At 39.7% G+C, this 22,534-nt stretch overlaps 1 protein-coding gene across 15 annotated transcripts in view; it reads left to right on the top strand.

Moving 5' to 3' along the window:
- KIAA0319 (KIAA0319 ortholog) overlaps positions 1-22,534 on the top strand; it is a 57,998-nt gene that overhangs the window by 24,728 nt on the left and 10,736 nt on the right. For all 15 annotated transcript variants that reach the window (XM_032746873.3, XM_030265581.4, XM_072924183.1 and 12 more), the window contains 13 exons: positions 5,713-5,896; positions 8,095-8,193; positions 8,865-8,962; positions 9,374-9,461; positions 10,016-10,108; positions 10,723-10,855; positions 12,545-12,773; positions 15,097-15,220; positions 16,611-16,743; positions 17,658-17,806; positions 19,684-19,835; positions 20,862-21,000; positions 22,205-22,364. In XM_032746873.3, the coding sequence (XP_032602764.3) occupies positions 5,713-5,896; positions 8,095-8,193; positions 8,865-8,962; positions 9,374-9,461; positions 10,016-10,108; positions 10,723-10,855; positions 12,545-12,773; positions 15,097-15,220; positions 16,611-16,743; positions 17,658-17,806; positions 19,684-19,835; positions 20,862-21,000; positions 22,205-22,364 (1,781 nt within the window). The remainder of the gene's footprint in view (positions 1-5,712; positions 5,897-8,094; positions 8,194-8,864; positions 8,963-9,373; positions 9,462-10,015; positions 10,109-10,722; positions 10,856-12,544; positions 12,774-15,096; positions 15,221-16,610; positions 16,744-17,657; positions 17,807-19,683; positions 19,836-20,861; positions 21,001-22,204; positions 22,365-22,534) is intronic.

Here is a 22,534-nt window from a genome sequence, read left to right as displayed (position 1 = left end):
ACCCAACCACTGCAGTACTAAAGCCATCTCCCATATTTCCTTCCATCTGCAAGGGGAAACCTGCAAGCATCTTTTAGTTTCTGCCTGTGTAGTGCAATGGAAATCAAGTCACACCAAGAACCTGCAGTAGCTATGTGCTCCACCATATTTGTAAACTTTAGGTGTGCAAAAAGACTTGAAACTTGTTTCCATTGCATTTTGCTGTCTAATGGAAGACCCATTAGCATCGTGCTGATCTTTAGCCAATTGTCAGGATCCCTGCTGACTGAACTGCTTATGTCTTGTGCCTTAGAGGAGTCATAAAACTTCAGGTTCACCTAAACTATGTGTCAGAGCTGAACAAATTTGTTCCATGTTTCTAAGGGATCATGTGAATATATTTTATGAAAGCTGAGATTTCACATCCTGAGCAATGATAAATCTCCTTTGGTTTTCCCACTCCAGCTAGAATATAAAGATTTTACGTTATCTTTTTACACTGACTGTAGATGTGAGTTTATTGTAAAGTGAAATGGAGAGAAACTTACTTCTTACCAGGTCACAATCATTTATGTGTGATCTTCATATTATGCTAACATTACACTAGCACAGCTGTCACAGGGACATTTCTCTCTCTCTCAGGATTTTTAATAGAGGTGCAGAGAGAGAAAGAGAAAACAATTTCTATTTCTGCTCCTTGTTTTTCTCATGTGGAATGTGCTTGGAGAATTGTTTACATGGGGTGATTGCTTGATTGGATTCTGGTGAGAATTGTTTGAGCCTGATGGCCAATCAGATCCACCTGGGGCTGGACTCCCAAGAACAGGGTCACAAGTTGGGAGTTAGTTAGATTTGGTAGTTAGAGAAAGTAGTATGTAGTTTGAGTATCTTCCTTTATATAGTATATTAATGTATTATAGCATAGTTATAATAAAGAAATCATTCAGCCTTCTGAACTGAGTCAGACATCATCATTTCTTCCCATCGGGTTTGCCTGGATTTACAATACACAGCCACTTGAAATTCCAATAGAAAGGCTGAGAAATGAGATTGCAGTTTTCAGTGCAGAAGGGATGAAATGCCAAACCTGGGTCAGTCTTTAGCCACAGCTGATAATGATGCTGAAGAAGTGGTAAGACAAGTGTAGTTAGAAGGTGGCTGGGATGTGCTCTGTGAGCACAGCTGTAGAAAGCATGTTAATGGGATAACATCAAAAGCTGTTCATGGCATGTATTGAGAAGTGGCTCTAAAGGCTCTCTATTAGTGTAAAGAAAGAATCTGGGGAAGCAGAAGGCTTTCAGAAACTGCCAAAGCCTAAGTGACCTTTGTTTCCCAGATGGGAATTCCTTTGAATTTAGACATGGATGGAGAAATGGAGATGATAAGCAGTTTTAGCAATAGTTTTCCCTGACCTTCCCTAGAATCAGCTTCAGTCCAGACACATCTCCCCTTCCTAGTCTCCACTCCCCTTCTTTCACTGCAGATTATGCTTGGTCACTTTGGTGATGGAACAAGTGGCACAGGAAGTTGGAGTCAGTGCATGGCAGTCTCCTTTCTGCCATTTGTCATTTCTTTCTATTTTCTGTCACTGTTCTTTCCTTTTCGTTTCATCTGCACTGATGTAGGCTTCTCTGTGGGCCTCATTTCCCTGGGAGGTGGCATGGAGTGCATGTTTCCACAACAGTGTCTCCAGCACAATAATGTTTGCTTCCTGATGTTTCCTCTTATGCCTACTGTTGTGCATCCCCCCCACATACTCCTGTGTCCCCTGCCCACAGTGGCTATTGCCCTTTTTTGACTAGGTTTGAGAGGTTGCGGTGTTGGTGCACGGTGGCTTGATTCCATCCACTGCCATACTGACTGGAACCACTAGGGTGGCCCCTGCAGCCAGTCCTCTGCCTCCTAAGCCCTGCCAGGTATGCCTAATACAAATTTTCAGCTTGGCTCCAAGATCTTCTGGTTTAGGAACTTTAATTTTTGAAGCTGCCTGTGGTATATTGTGGTGATAGAATTTCCTTCTTATGGCTCTTTCTCCAGCAAGCAGACATTTCCATCAAATCTCAGATGGATTGTTTAGCATATATTTGTGTTTCCTTCTGAAAAAGGTTGGTTTTTGAAAACCAAATTTTGTTACGAAGGAAATATTAAATTTTTACCCTAGATTAAAAATGCCAAGAGGTCTCCAAATAGTTTTTTCATTGGTGTATGATCCAAACAACCTCTCAAACTGGTGGTTTTGTATAGGTTATGAAAATATGAAGGTCTTAAAATCATGCTTGCTACTAAATTTAATGAATTGCCCTGTTTATTGCACATTATACAATGTTTTCCTATTATCCTCTCAGTTCTGCCATGGCAATTCTATGTGTCTGTCCCTGGGTCTGTGCTGACGCACTCCCTTCTGCAGCTTCCAGACAAAGCTGTTGTGACAAGCCAGACAGAGCAAGGTGGCAAAAATACAATTCCCTGATTCCCTCTCTTCACAGTAGTCAGCAGGATGTGGGGTCAGGTGCTCTGCTCTTTGAGCAAGGACCTGCACAGAGATTTTAAACTGAGAAACCAACAAAACACAGACCTCTGGAGTCTGTGCCCTCGGAGCATCTTTGTCATAAATGCAGTCAGATGCAGGGAGTTTCTGTATGTGATTTGGGAGAGAGAATATGGAGTTTGTCACTTAAGTGAGTCACCTGACTGTTTGGTTTACATCAGAGTTCAGAGGGATCTTATGGACTGTCAGTCTCTGGCAGCTCAATAATTTAAGTACATTCAGAAATCTATACAGAGTATGTTCTGTCCAGCTGCCCAGATCTGAAAGCTGCAGTGTTGCCTATCCTTGAAGTGAGGTATCTGCAAGGAATTAATTTTATTTTTAAATTTTTCAGTGAACTGCTGATCTGCTAAGCCAAGTAAGGTTTTTAAGGTCTTAGCTAGAGTCTAGCTGTGGCTGTGTTGATGCTGCAATGTTCCAAACATTTATTCAACAGCTAAGGCCTGATGTAATTCTTGTGCTTATTGTATTTGCAGGGATAATGGTGCAGTCAAAATATATAAATCTCTACCTAAGAAAATTTAAGATGGCTGACAGACTCTGTGGTGGTGAGCCTTTTAGTGTCTGATTGACTTGCCTTCAGAATTCATATTTAAGACTTAGAATGCAGTTGAATAACATAGATGTTCATCTCCTGCTTTGGCTTTGTTTCAGTTTTGATGCCTTCAGAAGCTGAAAGGTTCTGTTTGGTTAAAAATACATTGGCTTGATCCATAAAAGAGGTCTAAAACTCCTGAAAGATGTTTTGATATTTAGATTTACCTTTCTTTCTGTTTTGAAGTCTGTACTTCATGTTATATGGTTGTTCTTATTTTCTCTTGGAATTCTCAAGAGATTTGCACTCAAGTCAAATCCAGAGGATTTGGGGCCCTCTGGAGGATGTGGGCCCTCACCATTGGTGCGTTTGTATCGAGCAATAGTGGCTGTAAAAAAGGGTAAAAGCAAAAACCCACAAAGTCCCTACCAGCAGAGCTGCCTATTGGACTCACTCCCAGAAAGAATTCTTTTCTTTCCTTTAACTTTCACTTCTCAAGCTGGAATTTAGGTTAATCTTGCACTCCACATCTTTTCCAGCAAATCTCTCAGTAACAGTTTCTGTCTGAGAGCTTAATTTCTGATATTGTCCCCGTCCCAGTTGTCTGCTGTCTGCTAACATTTTTAGTTTGTCATTTTGGCTGTGACACCACTTCAGACGTGACAGTGCCACAGGGCACCTTTTTTGACTGCAGTGTCTTGCCTAGGCTTGCTGACTGAAGTGATGTTTGGTGTCGCTGCAGAAGAGGCACCCTGGAAAGGTACGTTTGAGGTGACTTTGTCTCCATCTGTCCTACAAAGCCATGATGGCTGCTTTTCATCTGCTGGACTGGCAACGGATGAGGAGAGGAGAGGCCAGAGGAAGCTCAGGAAAGTAGACTTCCCTCAAATTCAGGAGACAAAAAAACTCTGTGGTTTGCCCACGTGTGGGAAGAAAATCCTTTTATAAAGACTGGAGTGAGCATGTAAAGGAGGCCTATCTGGAGGCAAGACCTTTTGTCAAGATAAAAAGCAGGATGGGTTCCAGGTTTTCCCTGTACATGATGCTATCAATTGTGAGATTCCTGAAGGCACTATTTTAGGTGAGCCGCAGTCCCTGATCCTGCTATCAGTGTCCAGCTGCTCAGAGAGTACTGTCTGCTTATGGAGCAGAGCTGGAGGTCTGACCAAAAGGTGCTTGTGTTGTCTGTATTATGGACTCGCCCAAAAGTGCAGCTCTTGGCGTTATTTTCGGCATCCTCATGGGTGGGCAGCCACAATCTCTGACACTGCACAGGAATTTTTTTCTCTGTGTCCATTGTTAAAGGTTGAGATGGAGTTGCAGATGACTTCCGTGTGTTTTCTTATAGGCTGGCAAGGAACAGTTCTGGCATTGCTTTCACGTTCCCAGCTGCACAAGGAGCTGGAGCTTTTTCTCCTGTCCACAAGGCAGGGCTGCTCTTATTTCCTAGGGAGGCAAACTGCAAAGGGAAAGTAGAGCACCTGAAATGCAAAGAGAGTAGGGACTGTTCAGCTTTGTGCACAGAGGGTTCAGAGGATTTTACAGATGTGTGTAAATAACTCTGATGGGTGTGGAGAAGATGGAGCCAGGCTCTTCTCAGTGCTGTTCAGAGGCAGAACAAGATACAATGGACACAAAATGAAAAACAGGGAATTTTATTTAAACACTAAACTCCATATTTTTTTCTCTGAGGATGGCTAAACACTGGAAGTTTTCCAGAGAGGTGGATTCTCTGTCCTTGGAGATACTCATAACCTCACTGAATTTGGTTCTGAGCAGTCTGCTGTAGCTGACCCTGCTTTGGGGGATGGGGCTGAACTGGGCTATCTCCAGGGGTCCCTTTCCACCTCAGCCATTTGTGATGTGAGTGTACATTTCACCAACTTTCATAATCCTATTCTTCAATTAATAAACAATGTACAAATAATAGCATTTTGCTGTACCTTCACATGCCAAACAAAGTAGCCATAATTGGAAAAATGCTTTTCCCATATCATTAGATCAGAGATAAATCTTAAAAATCCTAAGAAAAACCTGCTGGCCCATTGAGGATAATGTGTTGTTGAAAGGCAAGATTAATCTAGTTCTGAGTTATTTGTGCCACACTTGCCATGTACTTTGCTGCAGTTCTGACTTAGTAACATGGTGAGGCAGTGCTGCTTGATGCCTGAAGTAGAGACTTGTAGGGTGTTTTGTTACTGTTGAGGAGATAAAAAGGCACTAACAACTTGTGTACTGAGCAGATGTAGTAAGAAGCAAGGACTCTGTTATGTTTAAGTATGGCACAAAACAATAATACCACATAGACTTTCTGACATTGGCTTTTAAAGATTTATGACTGTATTTAGACCCGTTGTACTGATTTTTTTAATATTTTGGTAACTGGTAGCATTAGTTGTATTCCAGGTTACCACATGACTGTTCTACATCTGAAACTTGGAAAATTATTAGCAATTGTTACAAAGCCTGATCATAAAAAACTCCAGTCCTTGTTCAATGGATATTCTGTACATTAATAAAATCTCCTAGTAACATAAATCATTATGGTCATCCTACATGCTATTTAAAAAACAGCATACCTCTAAATCTAGAAATGTGAAAAATGTCTCTTTCCCTGCAATAACTCTTTCCCTATAATTACTTGTTTCAGGCTGCTACACTTTCCTTTTCTTCAGATGAACCAGATTTCTCCCCGGGTGTGTCAGAGAAAACCCAGACTCCCACAGTGGCCCCAGAGAACGCCACTGAAGGTGAAATCATGCTACTTCCCACTAATACTGCACCATCTGAGCCCATGCAGCTGTTCACACTACCTGCTACTGCTGCTCAAGCAGGTAATATTTCAACAGAGCTGGCTATCTGAGGGGTTGGACTGGGGGGATCTGCAGATTGGACAGAGGGTGAGGATGACTTTTCTACTGTCAGGTGTCCAACCTGTTGTTAGTAAGGCCTCATTCTTTATCTAAATGTTATATAATCCCACTTTAAACCTGTAGACCTACAGTAACACCGCAAACCCCAGACCCTATACTCACTTAATTCTGAGGCAAAACCTTGACCAAGTCCACCATTAGTGGGAAATGACAACTCAAGGAAATACAGCAAAGTAAAAAGCAGAGATCAAGACCTGTTTTAAATGTTTTTTTGTTTTTGGGGGTTTGTTTTGTTTTGTTTTGTTTTTACTTTGTAAGCAATATCTGAAGCTTTCTGGGGTTTCAGAATAGTCTCTTCTAGCCGTATTGTTGTTTTTGGTGTGACTCTTCAGAAGACTGCTCTCTCTCAGAAACTCTGCAGTAGTTGCTAGATACCATGAAGCACCATAGGTGGGACCTGAGAAGCTCAGCCCTTAACAGTGGAGAACATGGCCTCCAAATCCTCGGAAATCAAAATTTTACTCTAATTTCAAAACTGTGGGGAAGCTTATCATACTTACAGCTGCAATACAAATGGTTTTATTTTGAATGGACTTTTAACTACCATGTCCTCTGTAGCTGTGTTAAATTCTGTGTGTATGTTCATATATCTCCTTTCTCCTGCTGTTTTTTGCCTCCCTGTGCACACTGACAAAGGGTTAGAAGGGCCACAAGAAGCAGAGAAACACAGATGTGTGTTTTTCTGCACTCCTAATGTACTGAGGGATGTGGAGAGCTAAGCCCTCTGCTTCCTGGCAGAGAAAGTCTGGTTTCAGACATACTTGGCACCCTCTACCAAAATGCAACCTGCCAGCAAGGGTAGCAATAGAAGGTAAGAGGAAGAGATAAGCTACAAGAGATTCCTCTGCAAGACAATTGATCATCATTACCATTGCCTGTTGGCTAGGCAGCTCTTCCTCCTCCTCTTGTGAAGGAGGAGGTTGAAGAGGGCTCAAAAAGAAGTTTGGAAGAAGAAGCTGAAGGGAAGGTTGTGATGAATCTCACTGTAGGTACTGCTTTGTACAAGGATGCTTTATACTGCTTTGTATTGCTTTTGCCTGAAGTTTGTGTGTTCTCAGCCAGACTGTCTAGTAAGTCTCAATGACAGTCCCTCGTTCTCTCTTTTGGCATTACCCTCTTCTAGACATTTTATTGTCATCGCATGTGAAAGTTCAAGTGCAAACCTTTGCTCCACAGGTGTGTAGGGCAACTTCTATGATCAGTTGTGAAGCCTTGGGTGAATTTAAATAGCAGTGACAGAAAGTGTGTTTTCAGTGTCTTCACTGCATCATTTTTAGACCCATCAGCTGCCACTGCTGAGTAGCTTTTTTGGCATCTCTTCTGAGTTTGTAAGCCGGACATTTACACACTAGTGAATGCTGCCTTCTAAGAACTTTTGTTCTGTGGTTTCCCAATACTAAAAGCAAGATATTTGAAACATTTGAAATACAGGACTAAGTAAACTTTCCCTAAGTTGTGCTTTTATATGTTTCTTCTGGTGGCGGTTTTTGTGTACTTTGGCATTTTTTGAAGCATAAAAGTTTTCACAGACAATGACTGGATAGCAAGTGTGTTGAATGGGCAGTTCAGATAAGAAATAACCATTTGCCCTGCTATGCAAGTGGATTTCTTAAAAGGAACACAAGATGGACATTGGAACCTGCCTTACAAGTGCCACACAAACATATAAGTAGCACTTCTTTGTGAAAGAAAGTGTGATAATTAAGTTCTACTATGCTTTTTTTGTCTTCTGTATTTTTTAATTCCTGCACTTCCAATTACTGAGAACAATACATAACTCTTTATGCAGAGCATTGTTACCTCTGATATGAAGGAATAATGAGAATGCTTTTCTCTGAAACAGAAGTAGGGAAATGACACTTCATAGATGGAGAAGAAAAAAAACTTTGGTTTGGTAAAAGGTGAGGGAATCACAGTCATGATTAAAAAGATCATTAATTTATAATGCATTAAGGAATTTTTTTTAATTATTGCTGCCTGTTCTGTATAGAATAGTTGTCAAATTTTACTTAATCCATTGCAAATAATATTTGAAGATACTAAATTTATATCAGTTCCATCTGTTATAACATAGTGTACTCATCCTATCTTATATGTAGTTAAAGAACTTACTGTGTCTGCTGGAGATAACATACAAGTGATGTTACCAAAAAATGAGGTCGAACTGAATGCCTTTGCTGTCCCACCACCATCTACAGGTGAGTTTAATGCCTTGGTATACAAGAAGATTCATACACTACCAACTTGTAAATGCAGACAAGTTCTGAGTTATGTAAACATCCACCACTTAGAATAAAACAATTTTTCTCATTTCTAATATTGCCTCTTTTGTGACTCTAACTGCAGAGAGGATTTACTCTGTTAGATTTTTAAGAGGAATTTGTTTCAAGGGGCTTTTACTTTCAGAACCTGAACTTATTAGCCAGATGGTACAATAGAAAGCCTGTAATTTCTACCAAAAGATGATGTGGCCTAGTTTTTAGCATCTTACTGTAAAGCTCAGGGAAGACAGGAAAATAGGTTTTGAATGCAACATTTGCCTTAAAATTGCCAGCTTCTGAACTGCAGGAGCAAGTAAAAGATGTTTCATAAGCAGCTATGTAAAATACGTTGGCTTCACATGAAGCTGGTTTTTGTGAAGAAGCTGATTATTTGTGAAGTCCATTACATCCTTGCTGCTTTACAAAGTTACAACACACTGGGAGTTTAACATATGGTCATACTGCTTCATTTTACAGGCTTAAACAGTAGCAGTCATGATTTCATACTGTAGCATTTTATCTGATGAGTGGTGAACTTGATTTCTTTGTTCTCTGGGCTTATCTCGAACACAAAACTGATTGTTTTTACACTGTGTTATTATTCTTAGAAACATCCTACATCTATGAGTGGAGCTTAATCAGTCACCCTGATGACTACAGTGGGGAAATGGAGCGCAGGCACAGCCAGACTTTGAAGCTCTCTCATGTAAGTGAGCTGTAAGCTCAGTCTAATTATGTTTGTGTGGTCCTTTTACAGAATTGTAACCTTGTGGGGAAGAGCACCTTGATCCAAGGAGTTCAAACAGCTTCAAGCCATACTGCATCTCTTCACTTGTTTGTGTCACCAAAGTTATGCCAGTATCTTAGAGTGCTCTAATAATTTTCTAAGATAAAGTAAAAATTCCTCAGTGTTTGCTTCATTTTCCCCACTTCCAGGCAGTGACTAGTGGCTTTTTATGTATGTGTTTTTAAAAGTAATTTGAGGATTCAGACATCCAAATTTATTCTTTTGTGATATGATTGTCAGATTTAAGCATATTTCTTATTAAGTATAATAATACTTCATATTAAGTATAATTCAATATGTAACCCTATTTTTTTTCTGTGTTTGTCTCAGTTATCAGTGGGACTATATGCCTTCAAAGTGACAGTTTCTGGTGAAAATGCCTTTGGTGAAGGTTTTGTAAATGTCACAGTCAAACCAGGTAAATCAGTTGACTGATATAATTAATTTTTTTGACACAAGTACAGCTTACTTATCAAACAGTCACTCAGTTACTGTTTGTCAAGGACATCTGGCAGTCCAGTTTTGGTGATGTGTTTCATATCTTGGAGTCTCTTAAGGGCTTTTAAGAAAGTAGAACTAAGGGTCCTACTCACTGTGTTTAAGTACTCTCTAGTCTTTCCCCCTCCTCAGGCAAAGCCTGAGATATCATCATGCTGCCTTTCCTAGTGCTGTTCTCCAGCTAGGGACAGCAATCACGTGCTGATCCAGCTCCATCTACAGGTTACAGTGCAGGGCTCTGATCTGAATAACACCAGGTAGGAGCACTGCAGTGGAACACTGCTGTGTCAGCACACTGGTCATCAGTAACCTCTTTGCCTTGTCCAAAAAGGACAGCAGGTGCTGCAAAGCTGTGTGTCCTAGATTTAATCACTGGGGACTATTGATCTGTAGACTTAACATTAGTTTTGCCTGGGCTTTCACTAATATTTTTTTTCTTCCCCTTTTTTTCTTCCTCCCGTATCTTTCTCACAGCAGTCAGAATTAACCAGCCACCTGTTGCTGTTGCTTCACCCAAAGTGCAAGAAGTTTCCTTGCCTACAACTTCTACCTTCATTGATGGCAGTCGTATGTACTGGACCATCCTGTGCTTATATCCTATATTTTAATATACAGTTACAACATTATTGGTTGTCAATTACAAGTTAAATTTCTTATTCTCACTCTTCTCAGAAGTTCCTTGAATAATGATTTTTTGGAGGAATATGTGTCCAGTTATAAATTATTTTAATAAATTAAAAAATTATAAAACACAACCTTCCACGTGGAGATTGAGATGCAGTGTGTCAGACTGCTGCATCCTGACAGCAGCTATTCTTACGGCTTCTTCCTGTGGTGCCTAGAGAACCTCTGTGCCAGTACAACTGGGGCCATAGTAGAGAGCTGTCAGATAGGGTATGATGAGGTGTTCTACCTACATTCATAATTTCTGAGTGTAGACAAATCAGAATGTGTAGAGTCTGAGACTGATAATATTTTTTTTCATTCATGTGTGTGAAGAATTGTTTCAATAAATCGTACCAAAGGTAACTTGGTATGACTTTGTAGTTAATGAAGCTTGTTCAATTATACTTGTAGAAACAATTGTAGAAAACCAGTTAGGGATGAGCGTATGAATGACTTAAATATTCATTCCAGTAATTGCTACAAGAAACTGATGTGATGTTCTTTAATGAATGTAGAAAGCATAGATGATGTGAAGATAGTGAGTTATCACTGGGAGGAAATTAAAGGTCCCTTGCGAGAGCAGAAGGCATCTGCTGACACACCTGTCTTGCACTTGTCTAACCTTGTTCCTGGAAACTACACATTCAGGTACCTGCATGATGATTTTCCTGGGGGCTTATCTGTGACATCAGCTAAATGTTCATTTTTTTCTGTGCTCACACGTATCTCCTCAAAAGAATTTAATTTTCTTCTGCATACTGTTATTCTTTATTTTGCACAGTGGATAAACATAAGGAGTGGTTTTATCAAAAAATGGTCGCAGTGATCCTTTATAACTCAAAATTACAGAAAAGAAGGTATCTAATTATGTCCCCACTTCCAGCAATAACAACTGTGACAGACTATTTTGTTTCCTAGCCTAGAAGCTGGCTAGTGCCCTGAGTTAAACTATGAGTCAGGCTGTGAAAGTCATCCTCTGCAGGGTGGTGGCAGACAGGATAATACTGGCAGACTGGTCCTCACAAGACATTGTTATGCTCTGATTTTACTAAAAGTCATTCTGTTCTTTATAAAAGTATTTGCCTTGCTCCTGGTTTCCTCCATTTATGCATTGCTGAAACTGGGGGCTGCCCAGATAGTGGAAGCAATGTTTGTGGTTCAAGGCGCTTTAGTAAAAATCAGTCCTTTTTCTGAACTGTTTAACTTAAAGCCCAGTCTATACAGAGGCAGACTTCCCCCTGACCCAGCTTGGGTTCTTTGGCTGTCAGTGGGTTGCCTGTCAGTAAATCTATTTATGTATCATCACAGATTGTTGAAGCCAGCATAGTTATACATTAACTGTGGTGCTTAGCATAAGTCACTAAAAGTTTTACAGCTTCTGCTTCTTAATTCTGTATTTTTTACTGGAATTGTTCCATATCGGACAGTAGCAGAGATGAATGTTAATTTTTTTCCATGTTAAAAAGGGCAGAGTCTGGCTTACAAGCAATGCTTCTAAGTGTGTTCCAAACCCTAGGGAATTAAGAAGTCAGTTGTTGCATCTCTGCACCTTTGAAGGAGGCTGACTTACCTGAACAGTAGAGAAGTGTGTTGAAGATTACAAGAAATTAGCTGGTCAAAAAAATCCAATGCCTTTGATACACATGGATGTGGACCCATTGCAAAATGTATGTGTTCCCTAATGTCTGAGGTAATGAGCGCTAGTTTTGTTCCTGCTCATGTTCCCTTCCATGTGGTCAGCTGTATGCAGTTTTCATAACAGAAATGGATTACAGATTACTTGGTCACCTTTGCAGTGCCTGCAGTAATCTCATTTTTAGATTATTTTGTGCTTCTGAGAGGCCTAAAACCCTGTACATTTTTCGTTTTGTAACTTGACATTAATATTAAGCTCCATTAAAAATAGTAATGATGTGCCACAAAGAAATAAGAAGTGAGGGTCTGCTGTTCTATAAGCAGAGCTTCTGAACATCCAGAGTAGTTTTATATGTTTCTCTGTACTGTTTCATTATGGGTGATTAATAAAATCCTTGTTTTTTTACTGAGTACATTTCTAAAAGAGTTTGTAGTGAACGGTGAAGTTGCCATTGACAGCAGGTAAAGGAATTCAGAATATCTAGGGATTTTTTTGTTAATAGTTGAAAGTTGTCTTTTAAAGTTTTCCTAATTTCTTTCCTGCCTTAGTTGAGGAATATGTGTTTCTGAAGCAGAAGTTCATATCATATAATCAGTGGCTTTTGTTTGGGTGGTGTTTGAAAAGTGCCAGAAAAAGATTATTTTTTCAATTTAGAAGATTGCAGAAGTTCATCTTAACAGATACTGTTTTTCCTGTTGTAGACTCACAGTGATTGATTCAGATGGAGCAGCCAACTCCACCATTGCATCTCTGACTGTCAACAAGCCAGTGGATTATCCACCTATTGCTAATGCAGGACCAAATCAGGCAGTTACTTTGCCCCAGAACTTCATCACACTGAATGGAAACCAGAGCAGTGATGACCATGAAATTGTCAGCTATGAGTGGTCACTTAGTCCCAAAAGCAAAGGCAAGGTTGTAGCAATGCAGGTATGTGTATTTCTCCTTTCATAGGATTGAAAAGCTCTCTTATCTTTGCCTCTAACATGAGCAAAAACATACCTAACTGCTCAGAAGCACTGAAATGCCTAGAGTGATGTTTTTTGTTTTCTCTCACATGTATTCAGCTCTTATTTTAGATACAACTTTTAATTTCTTTTCTTTTTCTTTTTTTTTTTTTTTTTTAATTCTTTGGGGCCAAACAAACTTGCTTGTTCCCTGGTGGTCTGGAAAGACTTTAAGATCACATTGTCTGTCCTTGAATCCTGGAAGCTGTTTCACAGACTCCCATCTTTTGAGGCTCTGGGCAGGCTGAAAACTGCTTATAGGAGAATATGGGAATAGTTAGAGTTTTCTTGAAACACTTTCTTCTGGAGAGAGTAGAACTCAAATAGAAACTGAATTTTCTGAGTGAAAGATGAGAAGACCTTTTGGCAGTGTTTATGCAGCCATGTTCTGTGGTGGATTTTTATGCTCACTAAAACCTGGGTTTCCAATGAGGGCTTACAGAATTTATTCTCTTATTTTCATGACTGTTTTTGTTGTTGTTGTTTTGTTTGGTTTTTTTTTTTAATCTTCAAAGTTAATAAATATTTTCATTGGACTTGCATTCACTAAGTTGGAGATTCTTCCAGATCTATACGCAGTTGAGATAATGAATGTAATGAATCCAGCTGAAACTCAGGAGCCATTTTTTATAAGACTTGATTTCTGCCATGTTGGCAAATGCTTTAGACCTTCAGAACTGAAAAGAGATCACTGTAGATATATGTAGGGAAGAAATAATGTTAATAATGCAAGACTACACTGTAGAGGAAATTAAAAATTATGGAAGGACTTACAGCATAATGACTTCTTCTGATCATTCACCAAGACAAAAACTTTCCAGAAGCACCCAAGCAAACTGAACTTGTAGTTTTTGAGAGCTGTTCAATCTTAAAGCAACCTTTCTGAAGGAAGGGAATGACTGCTCGAGCTATCCAATAGATTCACTGGGTATTTAATGTGGAAATGCAAGTATGTTACAGTTTCTTTTCAACAGACTAGTAATCTTTTTCATGTGTCTGAAGCTGAGTATCATAGAATCATAGAATGGTTTGGGTTGGAAGGGACATTGAAGATCACTTTGTTCCAACACCTTGTCATGGGCAGGGATGTCACTCACTAGCCCAGATTGTTCAGGTCCCATCCAATTTGGCCTTAAACAGTTCCAGTGATGGAGTATCCACAGCTTCTCTGTGCAACCTGTGTGGTGCTTCACCATATTCTAAGTAAATAATTTCTTCTAATATCTAATGTAAGCCTGCACTCTTTCATTTGGAAATTATCCCCTCTTGTCCTGTCACTGTCTGTCCATATAAATGTCCCTCTCTCTCCTTTTATAAGCCCCCTTTAGGTACTGGAAGACTGCAATGAGGTCTCTCCAGAGCCTTCTTTTTTCTTCAAGCTGAACAGCCCCAACTTTCTCAGCCTTTTTTTGGAGAGATGTCCAGCCCTCTGACTCATCTTCATGGCCCTTCTTTTGACCACTCCAGAGGATGCTGGTCTGTGGTGTATTATGTGATATCCACTGTTAGAGTGAATGTAACAAGTACCTGTGCTGGTTAGTTAATAGTTTATCAAAGTCTATTATTGTCATCTTTATCCAAAAGAAAAAAGAAAGCCAAACCTATTTGCGTTATGATTTGGTATTCCTCATATGAGAGATGCCACAGATGTTCATTTTATTAGTAAAAGGACCTATGGTTGGGCCCAGTCATTTTATGACTTCTATAGGTATCAGCAAATACTGCTGGAAGAGTAAATTCAGGACAGAGTTGTCTTGTTTAATATGGAGCTTTTTTTCCATAACCCTATTTGCTCAAGTCAAGCTTGGTTTTGCATTTAACAGTTTTTACAAGTACTAAATGATGTCATGTTGTTTGTTTTTAAAATATCCCTAATGAAATGGAATAAGTGGTAGGAATTTTCATCAGTGTTTAATTTCCTAATGAAGAATGGTAGTCTTCCATGTGTTTCACAGTTATTGTTATGAAGATACGGTGTATGCAGTGGTTATACCAACAAAAGAAAGTAGGATTTATTGCCTATAGCTATTTCTCTGGGTTGGTAGGGACAGTTGCAATAGTGAACACATTACCTCTGCCTGATTTTAAGCCTCCTCTTTATCTGCAAGGTGCATAAATTCCTTGCTCAAACACTGTATTTATGACTTCAAGCATTTATTTTTCCTTACATTTGCTCTGTAAGACCTTTCATTTCCCACAACCCTTTCTGTTTTATCTGGTGCTCTGTCCTTGCTGATGCTGCGAAGGGAGTGCGGACACCATACCTGCAGCTCTCCGCAATGCAGGAAGGAGATTACACGTTCCAGCTGACTGTGACAGACTCTGCGCGGCAGCGCTCCACAGCCGAGGTGACATTGATCGTGCAGCCCGGTAAGTCAGTGCAGGCACATCTGGGTCCCTCAGGGCTGGCCCAGCCTGCTGCCTTGGTGCCGCTCTCCAACACCTCCTCTCCCCACGTTGTACCACTGATATGGCAGCCCCAGTGCCTGGTACCCCTGGGTCAGGGACTTGTCCACCTCCATTTTCTGTCAAAGCAGGCAGTTAAGTGTAGAATCAAATGCTGAATCAGACAAAATCCAGGTGGTGAGCCTGAGGGTCACACCAGCTTGGTTATGTAAGGCAACAGAGATCTGTTTGAATATGCTTCTAAAACCCAAATTGTTGCTCTTGAGTTTAATGTCCTACAGAGTCTGTTTTGAAAGCTGCTCAGAGTATCAATCAGCATTTTGTTCAGTTTTCTAATTGTTTTGCAATTATCCTGCAAGAGTGCTTGTGTGATTTGAATTCACTTAAACAAATTGCATTGTGCTTCCTAGGAAAAAGTGTTGACCAAGGACTTTTCAAAAGCTGCGTCTTTCAAATGTGCATTTAGGTTTGAGAGCCAAATGATGAATAAGCTCAAATAATCTGGACCTCGTGTTTGGTTTTTTTTAAATGCCTTTTTTTTCACAGTATGTTTGCCTTTTACATCCACAGTAGCCTTTTCTGCCCCTGTGCAGGTCTCACATTCCACCATGGGGAAATCTTTTATCTTCTGTTGCCGCTTAATATGCATCTTTCGTAGAGATCCCTTCTCGGGCAACTTTACAGTAGTCATTCACTGCAGAAACAAGAACATGAATTGAGACTGTGGTGTGTGGTGGTGCCTTTTATGACCTGTTATAGTGTGGAGTTAGAAAGATGTCTGAAGTCAGGCTCAAGGGTAAATAGATAATCAGGAAAATGGTAGCGTTGCCAGTTTTACGACGTCACAAAAGCAGAGGCTGAAAACACAGTAACAGGTTATGTTTCTGCACTAAATTCTCAAAGGCTGTATATTGATATTAGCTTAGTGGCCTTGTGCAGCAGACAGAATGAGTCAGGATCTTTTCTGAGGGCAAAGAATCATATTTGTGTGGGATGTTTTAAAGAGGATGGACTGGTTGAACCAGGAGGATACCCCACCACTCATGTTTCATGACATTTCATGTAATGCATTGAGCATGCAGCAAGATTTTTGGGAATGTGACTATGCCTTTAGATAGGACAATTGAAAAAGGGAAGTACTTGCAGTTGGATTTGGGATCCCACTTGCTATGGGATTTGGCTTGCTGCAGAGCTGACCTCTCCCACCTGATGGCTTGCACATGTTATACTTGTGGTTTGTACCTTTTGTGCCAATATGTCGAAATTTTGCTAAAATACCCTGTGTAAAATCTGATTGGCAAGACTTGCCAGTGACTACCTAGAAAATGTCATACACTAAATACTAATTTTGCAGAAAATAACAGTCCTCCAGTAGCGGTGGCTGGCCCTGACAAGGAATTGACCTTCCCAGTAGAAAGTACTACACTGGATGGAAGCAAAAGCCAAGATGACCAAGGCATTGTCTTCTATCATTGGGAAAATATCAGGTATCCAAAGATTTTACTAATCCTCAGTGAAATGGAGAACAAAGTGAAAATGATTGAGTCTAGAGCCTCTTATCCAATCATGTTGAATGATGAATCGGGAATTATGTTTGAAAATTGCTTTCAGGACAATCCCACGTGGGTAGTAATAGCGTAAGAAATAGCCATTTTAAGTTGAACTTGAAAAGCTCAGGCAGTCTCTGTCTATCTTCTGCAATGTTTAATTTTGAGGCCTAGTTTTATAAAATTAAGAAAAAATGACAGGGATTTCTATGTCTCCTGTTAAAAAGCAAGTAGCAGGCTTGGGTTGCATCCTGTAATATACAAAGTTTTTCCATTTGTGCTTAGAACTAGGGTTTCTCAGTCACTTGTTTATTGAATAGTAAAGTATCAGTCACTTTGTCTTGAACTTCCAGTAATGGGTGACTAAATCACTCATGAACGATGATGGAAAATATTTTACAAAAGCTTATACTTCTATGTTTATGTGCAAACCTAACTGATCTTTAATAAAAAGGCAAGGTATTTTAGCTCATGCAGCTGTCATACCTGGTACAGGAAGAGGTCTGCTGGCAGCCTGTGCAGGTTGTGAGTGGCTCTTAGAGCAATTTAATTTGCATGAAATAGCTATTAATTATTGTTCTATTTTCATGCTCTCATGAAATAGAACCGTGGTGAGGTTGAACTTCTGGGGGGTTTTTCTATTCTTCTGATAGGTCGGGATGTGTGCTTGGGCGCTTTGAATGTCTTCAAAAAAGGCATTAATGAATTCTCTGAACTAAACTTATGTAGTTCTTTAGCCACCATTACAGCAGTAGTAGAACTATAACACATAAAATCAAAAGGCCTGAGCAATGCTGTTGAATCACAGTTTGGCTGCCTGGGCACAATTATTTTTGTGAGATGTTTTGTTTCAGTGGGCCAAGCTCTGTACAGATGGAAAACACTGACAAGGCAATAGCAACTGTGACTGGTCTCCAGGTTGGTACCTATCACTTCAGGCTGACTGTGAAAGACCAGCAAGGCTTGAGCAGTGCATCTGTGCTCTCCATTACTGTGAAGGAAGGTAAGCCTGGCTGCTGCTTCTTAGGGCATAGTGGGCAACTGGGCACTTCATTCAGTTGCTGATGGAATGTGAAGGAAAGTAGAACGGAAAGGTGTAACATATTGGATGTTATATTTAAAATGTGTTTAAGAAAACTGCTCTTTTGTATTAAAATAGTATTGTGAGTGACTGGCAGAATTAATTTCCTTTGATGCAAGCTGTTGCAATGTTCGGTATATGCGAAATTAGTTGTAATAAACATGCTTCAAAATAATATTTTTGAAAATTGTATGTCTACATCATTAGGAAGATATGTTTTTATGTTATCTTTGAAATTAAGCTTTGGGCAGAAAAGCAGTTTTACTGTGGATTTTAAAGTAACATCCAAGACAAGATGTCTCAGTTTTTAAGTTCCACTTCAAAAATTATTATTAAAAGATCTGAGTTATTTGTTTTTGTGGGGTTTTTGTGGTATTTTTTGTTGGTTTTTTTTTTTTTTTTGGTGGTGTGTTGTTGTGGTAGGTTTTCATTTGGGTTGGTGTTTTTTAATTATACAGAGAAACAGTTGCTGTAGTGTGAGGTATTTTACGTTTTTTGGGGTTTTTTTCCCCACATGCATGCTGTAGTAGAGGCTTTAGGATAATCATAGTAGTTTGGGTTTGGAGGGACCATGAAAACCAGCTTGTTCCAAAGGCTGAGACACCTTCTACTAGACCAGGTATCTCAAAGCCCCATCCAGTCTGACCTTGGACACTTCCTGGGATGTGTTGACTTCAGCAGGCCCAGGAATGCAGTTGGCTTTCTGGACTGCAAGTGCACGTTGCTGGGTCATGCTGAGCTCAGTCAATACCCCAAGTCCTTCTCTTCAAGGCTTAGAGGCATTATGCTGACTACTCTCAATCCAGTCTCTGCTCAACTTGTACTTGGGATTGGGATTGTCGTGACCCATGTGCATCTTGGAGAAGAAGTTAGGCTTTGTTTTACTCATGTGCATCATTGCTTGAACTGTTTCAGAGTTTCAGTTAGTGTTCAGTTAGAAGTGTGTGGCAACAGCTCTTCCCAAATGTGTCCATAGTCTTGTTTGTGCTGTGAAGTGTAGCCACATTAAGTTCTGTCTACAGTCACAGGTTTGATATTAAAAATACACAATTTTCCTATAACCAAGTTTAGTCAATTGGTTTTACATGGAAGAGACACAAACCTATGCTGTTAACAGCCAACACCCTTGATATCTGCCCAGGATTGAATTATTTATGTCCAACTATTTGTGTACAGCGAGGTATTTCACTCAGCCCCACAGCCTCCATGAGCCCTGGCTTACTTACTGTGCTCTGAAAAAAATCAGTGATGTCTGGTTTCTGGAAAGAGAACATGTTCATCTTTCTTTGGCTTTTTTTTCACCATATGACCAATGCATGCCTTAGTTTCACTGCTAGTGGTGATCAAAAAACATTTGGGAATCAGATTTACTCTTAAGTTTTTTGTTTGTGTTTTGCCGAAATTCAGGCATTTGAAGATCAAAAAATCTTGCACAAGCTTCTATTGGCTAATAACTGATTTTCCAGATGAAGAGGTCCCAGCATGGTGATCTCACGCTGGGCTGTGTTCCTAAGTAGGCAGAAAATCTTTTTGCTTAACTGAGAAGATCTGATGTTTAAGTTATTGTAAGACTATAAATGGAATATCCCACAATGCTTTTTGAAAAAGATCTTTCTCCTCAACTGCAATATGCTCAGAGACAGATTTTGTATACCAACTCATCCTTTCCCTGTAGCTTTGACATGAGATTCTGTTGTTATTGTCTGTAATCATCAGGTAAAGAATTGCAGTGTGGGTGTATTGGCAATGCCATGTGACATGTTTTGAAAGAAATCCTTCTCCACTATCTTTATGGCTAGAAAACAACAGTCCACCCCAGGCACATGCTGGTGGGAAGCATGTTTTAGTGCTTCCAAACAACTCTGTTACCTTGGATGGCTCAGGGTCTGCTGATGACCAGGGGATTGTGTCATATTTGTGGATTCGGGATGGTCAAAGCCCAGCAGCTGGGGTAAGTTTCTTGAAGATTGTAATGTAATTTGTTTTGCATGTAACTGCAGCAGGGAGAGCAGGTATGACCCATGAGATGCTGTCAGGTGTGGTGCCTGTTTCTGGTTTGTCTCCCCTGCTCTCAGTAATGATGTGGTTCAAGAGGCTGGTAATATTTTCAGTACAGCTAGAGAATATAGTAACTAAGGACTGCAGCAATGCAGAGTAATTGATGATAGCATGAAGATAACGTGTTTGAGAGAAAAAAAATCTGAAATCCAGATTTTCCAAAGGAGGAAGGTCTGAGAGCAAGTACCAATAAAGATTAAGGAATCCTGCCTGGTAGCATATGAGGTAAATTTTAAGTTAAAAAAGGTGTTTGGCATTATATGTGTAGGCACCTTCCCCTGGCAGATGATTAGCTGAGGGCATTAAGGAAAGGGATTCTGCTCTCTGAGTGGGGCAGACAGCAGAAATACCTGACGATTTGTGTCAGCTTATAACACTGGGGTAATCTTTTCCTCTATTTGCAGAAAGTGTTGTGGACAGCTCTTTTGGTCTCAGGAAGATAGTTGTAAATCAGAAAGTACTAGGAAAGGAGAAAAAGCAAAGTCATAAAAAACTTCTAGAAGCAATTCACATGAGGGTGTAAGAATTGAAGACATTTAGCTTAAATATAGCTGGCAGAGTTGATAGTTGAAAATGCATGAACTCCAAGGAGAAGAAATTAGGAGTTAAGAAAGCGGAACTAAGGATACCAGAATAAAATTGAGAAATAATAATGTAACTGTCGTGGATTTTCAAGAAGATGAGTTCTTCAGATTGTCAGCTGTTCTCTCTTTGGGTATTTTTAATGAAAATATCCATAGTGTGTAGACAACCTCATTAACTGTCGCTTCCAAATTTTATTACTCTGCTATAAACTGTGGGTAGCTCAAAAGTCAAAGCAAGAACACAGAGCATCATACCAGATAGCTGACTTGATAATGAAACCTGCAAATAATATCTTTCTCTGAGGGTGTAACTATTCTGGACCTTGTTGTTTCAGGACGTGATCCATGGCTCAGACCACGAGGCAGTACTGCAGCTAACTAATCTTGTGGAAGGAACCTATATTTTCCACTTGAAAGTGACGGATGCTAAGGGAGACTCAGATGTTGATTCAGCAACTGTGGAAGTGCGGCCTGGTATGACAATTAAAAGGTCATCGACATGTTGTGAATATCACATCTTTGTTCTCCTCTTCACTTATTTATTCAGATGTTGATGAGAATCTCTCAAGTTAAAACACAGAGCAAGCAGGTCTCACTCTTTCTACCTTCTTACTGTTTTGTGAATAGGCCCAAGTGTGTTAAAAGGTCACATCAGGATTCTTAACTACTACAGTTGCCATAGTTGGGACCATAAATAAATAAAACTTATACTTACTAATTAATATTTTCATTAGGCTTTTGTTGCTTCTCATTCACTGTAGGGTTTCTGTTTCTTTTTCTGGTTGTTAATTAGTTTGGCCAATAGGAAGAGATGGGAGCTGACCATTAAATTTAAGTATAAATGCTGCTGTTTGATGGTTGAAAGTGTGGCTTTGTTTATTTTTCTTCTTTCATCCTAAAAGACCAAAAAATTTCTCAAAGAATTTCAGGGGGTTGTAAATGCAGGTGAAATAACCAAATGGTGGAAATTGAAATCTCAGGAAAATATCTGAAATCTTGGATCTGTCACAGATACCTTGTTTATATGGCTCTTGGGCAATGATTTTATTTTTGTTCCTCAGTTTACTGTTCAATGTAGTCATAGTAATTGGATTATGATTCTCATTGGATATCTGTGAAGTTTGTTTTGTTTGAGAGGCACCTAGAGAAGTTCAAGCATCATATAAAAGAAACCTCAGTTTGTAAGGGTAGGCAGGGTTAACGTTCCTGATATTTCTCAGATTTACCATCCTCATTTAGACTTGTTCACTGTCTTGAATGCTACAATACGAGTCCATCTTTGGCTCCTTTGTCCTGGTTGGTAGTCTGTAGTAGATTACTAGCAGGGAACTTGGTAATTGGACTCATATAGTGCTTACCTCTGACTTTAAGATGGCAGCATTTAGGAGAGCAGAAGTTGCTCTTCTGCATGGAAATGTGTAAATGCTGAAAGTGCACCCTGAAGTACTTTATTTCTATTAATAAGGTGGGTTACTATCTTAGGACCCACCAGGTTTGTTTTGTAGAGAATGTGACAAAATAAACTGAGTACTTCTCTAACAACACAAAAGAGTTGGCTTATCAGTGATTTGGGTCTTATGCAGAAAACTATAGTATTAATAAATGCTTTCAAATACTGCATGTTGGTACTGAAATGCTTGCCAGGCTCTGAGGGAACAGCATGTTCTTCTTCTGTCAGATCCCAGAAGGAGTGGTCTGGTGGAGCTGATCCTGCAGGTTGGAGTGGGACAGCTAAGTGAGCAGCAGAAGGACACCCTGGTGAGACAGTTGGCTGTACTGCTGAATGTTTTGGATTCAGATATCAAAGTTCAGAAGATACAAGCCTACTCAGATATAAGGTACAAAGGTATCCTGTTGTGCCAGAATGACTTGTGATTTACTTTGCCTCTCTCACAGCTCATAATTAGTTGCAAAATAATCTTTCCTAAGATGACAAAAAATGCTATACTTCTCATCAGAATATACTTTAAAAGGTGAATTTCTTCTGTGGTAGAAACCTGATGAAGTA

The sequence above is a fragment of the Taeniopygia guttata genome, chromosome 2 (genome assembly GCF_048771995.1).
Source record: "Taeniopygia guttata chromosome 2, bTaeGut7.mat, whole genome shotgun sequence".
NCBI classification, from domain to species: Eukaryota; Metazoa; Chordata; class Aves; order Passeriformes; family Estrildidae; genus Taeniopygia; species Taeniopygia guttata.
The sequence above is the reverse complement of the archived record's forward strand: the minus strand, read 5'-3'. Positions and strand labels throughout refer to the sequence as shown.